Here is a 10,615-nt window from a genome sequence, read left to right on the forward strand (position 1 = left end):
CAAAAACAAATAATTTTCCAATGTCATTTATTGACTTAAGCTGAAAAACGTATCATTTGCGTCCCAAATGTGTAAAAATACAAAAAATGTAGTCCACAATACAAAAAAATTACAGGTTTCTGTAATTCCTCTTGGTAAAAGTCCAATACTTCTCTTTTTCTTAAAAAAACTAATTGCGTTTTCCAATATCACTTATTGACTGAACACAAAAAACATTATTTAACCCTAAAAATGTATAAAAAACACAAAAAATCCAGTCAGTTCAACAAAAAATTTCTGTAAAATTTTCGAATAAAAGACAAAAATCAAAACTTATTTTTAGGTAAACAAATGTTTTTCGCCGTTTTGCTTTTATTCTTTGAATTTTTTTTGTTCTTTTTGAAACAAAAAACTATAAAATAAGTCATGTTCTAATGTCATTTATTGACTAAACACAAAAAAAACATATCATTTGTGTGCCAAAACATATGAAAAAATACAAAAAATCTAGTCCATATTACAAAAAAATTACAGGTTTCTGTAATTATCTTCCTAAAAGACCAATATTTTTCTTTTTGTTTTAAGAAAAACTTTAAACTAATTGCGATTTCCAATGTCACTTATTGACTGAACACACAAAAAAATATATTAAAGTCCCAAAATATATAAAAAAATAATAATAAGAATAAAGCGGCTTTACACATTTCTGTAAAATTTTTGAATAAAAGCCAAAAATCGGAACTCGTTTTTAATTAAAAAAATGTTTTTCACCGTTTTACTTTTATTTCTTTGTATTTTTTGTAATATTTTTGTTCTTTTTTATAAACAAAAAAAAATTAAAATGACTCATGTTCAACGTCATTTATTGACTGAACCTGAAAAACGTACAATTTGCGCCCGAAGATGCGTAAAAAATACAAAAAAATCTAGTGCAAACTAAAAAAATTACAGGTTTCTGTAATTCCTCCCCTTAAAAACTAGAAATCTCGGTTTTTTAACAAAAAAAAACTTGCATTTTCTAATGTCATTTATTCACTAAACACGATAAACATCATTTATGCACGAAAATATATGAAAAAAATCCAAAAAATCTAGTCCATACTACATAAAAATTACAGGTTTCTGTAATTCGTGTTCTTAAATGTCTAATATTTTTCTTTTTCTTAAAAAAAAAACTTTAAACTAATTGCGTTTTCTAATCTCACTTATTGACCTAACACAAAAACATGTTATTTAAGCCCCAAAATGTAAAAAAATACAAAAAAATCTAGTCAATTCTACAAAAAATTACAGATTTCTGTAAAATTTTCAAATAAAAGCCAAAAATCGGAACAAAACATTTTTTTCATCGTTTTACTTTTATTTCTTTGTAATTTTTGTAATATTGTTGTTCTTTTTTATAAAGAAAAATATTAAAATGAGTCATGTTCTAATGTAATTTCTTGACTTAACCTAAAAAACGTACATTTTGCACCTAAAAAATCCACAAAATTTTTAGTCCAAACTAAAAAAAATACAGGTTTCTGTAATTTCCCCCCTTAAAAGTCCTCAAATGTCATTTTCACTTATCCTATTTGTGCACAAAAATGTCTAAAAAAATCAAAAAACCTCGTCTAAACTTCAAAAAAAATTACAGGTTTCTGTAATTCCACCCCTGAAAGCACCAAAATCTCTCTCCAAAATGACATTTCAAACCGGGAAAACGTCTCAAAAAGTGACACAAAGCCTCAAAACACACACCACGTGACCCTATCATCCCTTACCTCCTCTTTCTCCGACGGCGGTACTTCCCCGGCCCCCACCATATCCGTCATTGATTTGATGACCATTTGGGCCTGAATCGCGTCCTGTTCGAGCGATTTGAGACGTGCGGCCCTCCAAGCGGCCCTTTTTTCCGCCCTTAAGGCCCTTTCTTCGGCCGGTGACAGATGTGACTCATCTTCATCTGTCAAAAGACCTTCTTCACGCAATTTGTCCTTGAGACGACGTTCGGCCTTGGCTGTACGCACAACACTGACATTGCTCTGATGTGACACACTGTCAAAAATCAACTGTCAAAATAATTTTTGACAATTTGCGAATTGTCAATAAGTCACCTTGTGTGTTGCGAATCGAACGATTCAGCATCGGAATGATCGAGAAGGTTGATTTCGGGGGAAAGACTCGCGATTTTTCGTTCTTCTTCGGCTTTGAGTTTTTCCAGTTCGTCGGTGCTTAAATAACTGAAAAATTTTTCTGAAATTTTTGACAATTAGTGTCAAATTTTTGACAAATTTGTGTCAAATACCTTGTTTTGGTGGAGGCTTTTGACTTTCCTCCATTGCAGTCTCAAAGAATTTTTTCTTATCACTAACCGTCGATTTTTTTGGTGATTGTGGCGGCTATTAAAAAAAAAATTATAATAATAATAATAAAAACAAAAAAAGCCATAAACCGAAGTGTTTTGTTTGTTTGTGGGCGTGTCATCGAATCAAATTACCTGATTGGTCGAAAACCGCACATGCTTATTGCCAATAATCAGTGATTGTGGTCGCGGAGGCGGTTCCGGCTTAGCCCCGCCCTCGAACACCAAATCAAGCGATTGGCTACTTTTCATCAATTCGAGCGACGGTTTCGGCGTTTTGGGCAATTCGGGCGGAGTCTCGTCCTCGGAGTAGCCATCAGGGGGCGGGATTACGAGATTCTCGATACTGGAATGATGGGATGTGGGCGTGGTGGGAGGAGTCGGGGCGGGTTTAGGGTACGATTTGCCGGTTTTCGATTTGTCCTGTCAGATTAAACTCGTGGTTAGGGGGGGTGGCAAAAGGCGGAGCCAACAGGAAAACAAAAGCACACTCGTCATATGAAAAATATATTTGCCATTGAAAATCACATTAATAAATATTTTTTATGCGTTTAATAGACAATACCGAGTTATAACAACAATATAAAAATCTATGCGACTACTGGTTGGACAATCAACAATAAAACAACACAAGTTTGAGGTTAGAATTGAGGGCCTGAAAATGTTCATTAAATGAATCTAGTTGGCGGGAATGTGAACGTAAAGTCATGGCCCCCTAATATGGCACGAAATTTAGAAAATCCAGTCGACTGGATTTTTGACGTATATTAGAAAAATATAAAATTTCCACATTGAGAATTATTTAAATTCAAATGTTTTGACACTGAAACAAAGATTTTTTTTTAATAAGGCATTTTCACAACGAACACGATTTGAATTTAAATAAATCAGTTGAGAAACTCAATTTATTTATTATTTCAAATACTGTTTTTTTTTTTGAACAAAAAAGTGTCGATTGAGACATTCATTTGGTACATAATTATTTTGATATGATTCACAATACATAACATAAGCGATGAACACATAGACCAAATTGTGTTATTGTTAAATTCGCTTATTATTCGCTAGTTATTATTATTACATGAGCACCACGTTTAACAATTTCGACAAAAAGAAATTGAATTTTATTCAAAATTCGCTTTCTTACATGTACTATTTTTACGTACTGTGTGTTACAGTAATATCTCATTCGTGAGTGTTTGTTATGGTGTCCTTTTCGGATTCTGGAATCAAAAATACAATTCGATAAAAATAAAATTGATTTTTCTTAACATGCATCATGCTCGAACATCGAAAACACATGCTTCAGCCTTCTAATGATGCAAACAACGCGAATTAATAAGTTGCGAATCGGAAAAATCGCAATAAAATAAAAATATATGCTTTTCCAAGTCCAAAACTTATCAAAAAATCAAATTCTAGTAATGTTCCGAATAAAAAAATCGCCATAAAAAATTTATGGTTTTTGTCGAAATGGAAATTTCGAAGTGCGAATCGCTAAAATTGCTACAATAAGGAAATTTAAGCTTTTCCAGACTCAAAAAATGTCAGAAATGCAATTTTTGAAAAGTTCCGAAGTGAATAATAGACAAAAAAGCGTCCAAATCTCAATAATATTTCATATTTTAACGAAAAATCGGTTAAATGTCCGATTGAAAAAAGTTCCGAATCGAAAAAAAATTTCAATCGTTAAAACTGCAATAAAATGAGAATTTATGCTTTTCTGGGACCAAAAAGTGTCAGAAATGCAATTTTCGCAAAGTTTCCAACTGTAAAATTCACTCATTTCATATTTTTAAAAAAAAATGGGTTAAAATCTCCGATTCCGAGTTCCCAACATCAAAAAATCGCATTAAAAAAAGAATTTAAACTTATATAAACCCAAAAATACCAATTTAAGTGAATGAAGTAGTAAAAAAAATGTGATAAAATAAGAAAAATGTTTTCCAAGCGCAAAAAGTTTCAGAAACGTGAATGTCAAAATTATTGAAAAGTTTCGAATAATGAAAATCGCAATAAAATAAAAATTTGTTTGTCGAAATCCAAAAAATAATAAGAAGTTCCGAAGCGTAAAAATCGCAATACAATGAGAATTTATACTTTTTCAAGGCCAAAAATTATAAATTTGAGGTATTTCGAAAAAAGTTCGAGTTGAAAAAAATACAAATTTAAACGGTTTCAAAAAAACTCGCATTGTATATTTCGAATTTAACAATGATATTAAAAAAAGAATTTAGACTTTTTAAAACATAAAAATGTCAAAAATGCGAATTTAAAAAGTTCCGAAAAAGGTTCGTAAATTCGCAAAGAAAGCGTCCGAATCTGGATAAAATAAGAATTTAGACTTCTCCAGGCCCTAAAAGTTTAAAAAACTGTTCGCATCTCAATTATATTTTATATTTTTACTAAAAATCAACTAAATCCCCGATTCCGAGAAGTTCCAAATCGCAAAAAGGACGATTTAAGCTTTTTTTTGGCTGAAAAATGTTATTTTAAGTGGTTACGAAAAAGGTCCAAAAAGTAAAACTAGCAAAAAAATTGTGATAAAATAAAAATTTATACTTATCCAAGCGCAAAAAGTTTCAGGAATCCCAAAAACCGCCAGAAATGTAATTTTTGAAAATTCCGAACTGCAAAATTCGTAAAAATAACTCTTATTCGCATTAAAATTTTTTTTAAACTTACATAAACTCGAAAATGCGAATTTAATGAACTAAGTAGTAAAAAAGCGTTCAGAAAGGTAAATTTCAAAGATATTAAGTCCAAAAATCGTCAATAATAAAATTTTCGAAAAATTCCAAACAGCAAAATTCGCAAAAAAATTTCTAAATTTCAATAAAATTTTATATTTTTACCAAAAATTGATTAAATGTCCAATAATAAAAAGTTTCGGATCGCAAAAATCGCAATAAAATGAGAGATTATACTTTTTCAGGCCCAAAGATGATCAAAAAAGCAAATTTGAAATATTTCAAAAAAAACCTCGAATTTGAGAATAGCAATAAAAAAATACACTTATTTAAACATAAAAATGTTAAAAATGCAAATTAAAAAGTTCCGACAAAAGTTCGAAAAGTAAATTCGCAAAAAAGTGTTTGCATCTCAATTATATTTAATATTTTTACCAAAAATCGACTAAATGTCCGATTCCGAAAAGTCCAAAACCTTAAAAAAAGAAGATTCAGATCGTTTCCAAGTAAATATCAAAAATTCCAATTTAAGTAGTTACGAAAAAGATCCAAAAGATAAAACTAGTAAAAAAAAACGTACGTAAAAATTGTGATAAAATAAAAATTTATGCTTATCCAAGCGCAAAAAGTATCAGAAATGTCAATTTCAAAAGTTGCGAATAATTAAAATCGCTACAAAAACCGCCAAAAATGCAATTTTTATAAATCTCCGAACTGTAAAATTCGTAAAAATATAATCTATTAATAAATAACATGTCATATTTGAACCAAAAATCCGAAAAAAAGAATTTAAACTTGTATAGGCCTAAAAATGTCAAAAATGCGAATTTAAATGGTTATCAAAAAAGGCCAAAATGTAAAACTGACAAAAAATAATAAATTTATACTTTTGAAAGTTCTCAGAGTATTAAAAACGTTAATTTGAAAAGTACCGAAAAATTTGCGAACCGTACAAATCCCGAAAAAAACGTTCGCAACTCATTATATTTGATCAAACTTTACTGATAAATAACAAAATATCAAAATTCTACTCAATATTTGTGCTTTTCCGAGACTAAAAATGTCAGAAATTCACAAAATTCATATTTATATAAAAAAAAATCGGTTAAATCTCCGATTTCGAAAAGTTCCCAATACCAAAAAATCGCATTTAAAGATAAATTTAAATTTATATAAACCCAAAAATGCAAATTTAAGTGAATTAAGTAGTAAGAAAAAAATGTGAAAATAAAAAATTGTTTTCCTAGCGCAAAAAGTTTCAGAAACGTCAATTTCAAAATTATTGAAAAGTTTCGAATAATAAAATTCGCAATAAAATAAAAATTTATGCTTCTCAAAGTCCAAAAATCGTCAAAAATGCGATTTTCAAAAAATTCCAAACAGCAAAATTCGTAAAAAAGCATCTAAATCTCAATAAAGTATTATATTTTTACCAAAAATCGGTTAAATGTCCAATAATAAAAAGTTCCGAATCGTAAAAGTCCCAATAAAATGAGAAATTTTACTTTTTCAGGCCCAAAAATGATCAAAAATGCAATTTCAAAAAAAAAAACTCGCATTATATACTCCGCAGAAATAGGGTTCGAATTTAGCAATAGCAACAAAAAAAGAAGTTAGACTTCTTTAAACAAAAAAATGTCAAAAATGCAAATTTAAGAAGTTTTTTTAAGGTTCGAAAAGTAAATTCGCAAAAAAGTGTTCGCATCTCAATTATATTTAATATTTTTACCAAAAATCGACTAAATGTCCGATTCCGAAAAGTTCCAAATATCAAAAAAAGATTTACACTTTTTTCGGAGTGAATATCAAAAATGTTAATTTAAGTGGTTACGAAAAAGGTCCAAAAGATAAAACTAGCAAAAAAAACGTAAAAATTCTGATAAAATAAAAATTGATACCTACTTATCCAAACGCAAAAAGTTTCAGAAATGTCAATTTCAAAAAATAAAAAGAGAATTTAAATTTGTATAGGCCCAAAAATATCAAAAATACGAGTTTAAATAGTTATCAAAAAGAGCCGAAACGTAAAACTGACAAAAAATTAGAATTTATACTTTTGAAAGCCCTCAGAGTATCAGAAACGTCAATTTGAAAAGTACCGAAAAATTTGCGAACCGTACAAATCCCGAAAAATCAAAATTCTACTTAAAATACATATTTGCGAAAAAGTCCGAACAAACCTATTAGCCCCCTTTCAGGGGGTGTAGCTCCCTTACCAAGCATTTTTCGATACATGTTCATAAGAAACTTTTGTCTTAGAATTGAATATCCTATCATCTGTTTAAATTTGTAACAATAAAAACGGAACACCCTGTATACAGGCTGTCCCAACGGTCCGAAAAAGCTCTATAACTTGTTTATTTTAAGAGATATTGACTTTTTCTTTTTTTTAGATTATAGCTGCGTTTTTGATGCACATTTTAAAAATATTACGGTTTTTATACAGGGTGTCCCAATATTAAAAAAACACTAAAGTTATGTTTTTTTAAATGGAATCTACTCAGTTTGATTTTATTTTTGGATTCTACGCTAAATTACAAATAACTTTTATATAGGTTGTTTTCATTTATCTGTTATCAATTTTGATTTGTGGCGTTTTTTCACCAGAATTTTTTAAATGCAGGGGTCTGTCTAAAAATTCGTATTTTCTAAATGCTTGCACACAAGTTAAAGTAAGTAAAACCATTTGATTCCTGAATGTTTGCCGCATCTTTTAAGTGTTTATTCAACAACCTGCTCAGTGGCATGCGCCTACTACGATTTTTTAAACATGACAAATAAAAAATGTCAAAAACTCATTTTTTTCAAATGGCACCCTTTATTTATTATTGTACCAATGAATAGATCTTTTGACAAGCTTTCTATCAATATAAGGTTTGTATAGTCTAGTGTAAAATTCTAGGTTGCTATACTAAGTTAACTAAATTTTGTCAAATTTTTCTGTTTTGAACAATAAAAATCGAGTGGGCCTTATGCAAAAAAAAATAGCACAGAAAATAAACAAAAGTATGGAATTGGAAATTCTTTGCTGGAAGAAAATGTAAAATATTGAGCAAAATTGAGTTACAGAGAAAATTACGCAAAATCTAACATATCGCAAAGCAGTAATTTAGTAGAAAAATGTAAAAACATTAACAAACCAAAAAAAAACAAAACATTAAAGCTATTTTACAATTTTCTTTATAACAGATGTTCAAAAATATTACCATTTTTTTCAATACAAGTATGCAGTCTTCGACTAAAAGATAGTCTAACACGACTTAGCATATCTGCATTTATTAAATGGAATGTATCGCCTATTCTTTGTTACATATCCTCCGCAGTTGTTGGTCTAAATTTATATACATTTTTATATAATTTTTTAAATGCAACACTTTGCGGCAGTCTTGCATTTGGGTATTTTTATTTGTAGAGTCTTTGAGCCAATAAAATATTACGATCCGCTTCACCAAGACTGTATACCATGTTAATGAATTCTTGACGAGTAAAATTCATTTTGGGACTTATAATCTTCACAATAAAATTGATAAATTGTAACAATGACAGAAGCCCACTCGATTTTTATTGACCAAAACAGAAAAGTTTTTTGAAATTTAGTTAATTTAGGATAGCAACTTAGAATTTTACACTAGACTATACAAACCCTATATTGATGGAAAGCTTGTCAAAAGATCTTTTCATTGGTACAATAATAAATAGAGGGTGCCATTTGAAAAAAATGAGTTTTTGACATTTTTAATTTGTCATGTTTAAAAAATCGTAGTAGGCGCATGCCACTGAGCAGGTTGTTGAATAAACACTTAAAAGATGCGGCAAACATTCAGGAATCAAATGGTGTTACTTACTTTAATTTGTGTGCAAGCATTTAGAAAATACGAATTTTTAAACAGACCCCTGCATTTCAAAAATTCTGGTAAAAAAGCGCCACAAATCAAAATTGATAACAGATAAATGAAAACAACCTCTATAAAAGTTATTTGTAATTTAGCGTAGAATCCAAAAATAAAATCAAACTGAGTAGATTCCATTTAAAAAAACATAACTTTAGTGTTTTTTTAATATTGGGACAGCCTGTATATAGACTGCAACATCTTTAAAATGTGCACCAAAAACACAGATATAATCTAAAAAAAAGAAAAAGTCAATATCTCTTAAAATAAACAAGTTATAGAGCTTTTTCGGACCGTTGAGACACCCTGTATATACATATACAGGTGTCCAACAACTCAAAACCTAAGTAAAGCACTTCTAAACACAGCAAACGACCACAAAAGCAGACAAAACACAACGGCCAAACCCCACAAAAACCCCAAAACTCACCGTCGTCGCCTGCGGTGCAAGTGTATGTTTACTCATAACAATCGTCGTCGTCTTCAATTCCGAATTCGGTCCACCAGGTGATTTCGGCGCAACTGAATTCTCAGCTGGTGAATGTGCCAACGTCTCCACCGCTCTCACCACATCCAAAACCTTATCAGCTGGCGTTATCACACCTTTCGCCTCGACTAAATGCAACTCATCGTCGGAATTTTCATTCAATTTTAACCGTTTTTCAGCATCTTCTTTTTCGAATTGAACAAGTTCCGATTTGATATTCTGTTCGTGTTGGACATCCTCGTCGGGCACATCCAATGAACTGACGCTTTGCGACCGACTGCTCACCGAACCGCCACGTGTGAGTTTACCCTCGGCTATCGCCTTGTCCACCTCGGACTTATCATAACCTTTACATACGACGAGTTTTATGATATTTCCGCACGCACGTAATGTATTAACGGCCTCTTGATGGGTGGCACCTAAAAGTGACTTTCCGTTGACTTCGATGAGGCGCATTCCGGTGCGTAATCGGCCGTCGCGACGCGCCGCTCCAGCGGAATTTATCTTCGATACGAAAACACCCTCGTCGGACATGTCCAAAGGGTTGCCACGGAGGCCCTGGAGACCACCCTTTATGTGCATACCCAATTTCTCATTTTCGCCCTTTTCGATCACCAATTCCTGGGAAAATAGGCGAAAATCGGGTCAATTTCACCGACTATACAGGGTGTTCCATCTAAACACCACATTAGAAGTATTGGGAGTTAGAATAATTGTATTTATTTGAAAATTGGTACATAGCCATAAACCATTAAATCCTCCCAAATGGAAATATTTTCAAAATGGCGACACTTCCGGTTATACCGGAAGTCAGTCTCAACTTTCTTATTTTTAATGAAAAGGTATATTTTTTACTGCGTTTTTGGATTAATCAAGTTATTTTAAGCAAGTTTTCATCAGCTTTCCCTATACCTAAATTTAGCCGTTTTTGAAATATTTGGAGTTTTTCAGAAATTTAAAAATCGGTAATTCTGCCATTTTCTAAGATTTTGAATTCGTTTTTTTGACGTTTGAAAGAGAAAGCTTAGATGTTTTTCCTGGTGTTCTCAAATTTTGAAAAAAAAAACATCTCAAAATTTTGAGGTTAATTTTTGTAATAATTCAAATACTCAACATAAATTTCAAAGTTAATTAAGTCAAAAAATCGTCAAAAATGCACTTTTCGAAAAATTCCAAACAGTAAAATTCGCAAAAAAATATCTAAATCTCAATAAAATTTTATATT

General features: G+C 30.7%; 1 protein-coding gene across 8 annotated transcripts in view; it reads right to left on the bottom strand.

The window, feature by feature from the left end:
* LOC123010051 (protein lap4-like) overlaps positions 1–10,615 on the bottom strand; it is a 47,888-nt gene that overhangs the window by 1,705 nt on the left and 35,568 nt on the right. For 7 of the 8 annotated variants that reach the window (XR_006413070.1, XM_044406677.1, XM_044406682.1 and 4 more), the window contains 5 exons: positions 9,334–10,011; positions 2,459–2,746; positions 2,267–2,360; positions 2,076–2,214; positions 1,743–2,016 (listed from right to left, as the gene is read on the bottom strand). Coding sequence is in view for 7 of the 8 variants with exons in the window: in XM_044406677.1 (XP_044262612.1) it covers positions 1,743–2,016; positions 2,076–2,214; positions 2,267–2,360; positions 2,459–2,746; positions 9,334–10,011 (1,473 nt within the window). In the remaining variant the exon portion in view is untranslated. The remainder of the gene's footprint in view (positions 1–1,742; positions 2,017–2,075; positions 2,215–2,266; positions 2,361–2,458; positions 2,747–9,333; positions 10,012–10,615) is intronic. The other variant, XM_044406681.1, reaches the window with a different exon arrangement.

Source organism: Tribolium madens, unplaced genomic scaffold (genome assembly GCF_015345945.1).
Source record: "Tribolium madens isolate multiple individuals breed KSU strain unplaced genomic scaffold, Tmad_KSU_1.1 Scaffold_7;HRSCAF=85;Tcas5.2_LG10, whole genome shotgun sequence".
NCBI lineage: Eukaryota > Metazoa > Arthropoda > Insecta > Coleoptera > Tenebrionidae > Tribolium > Tribolium madens.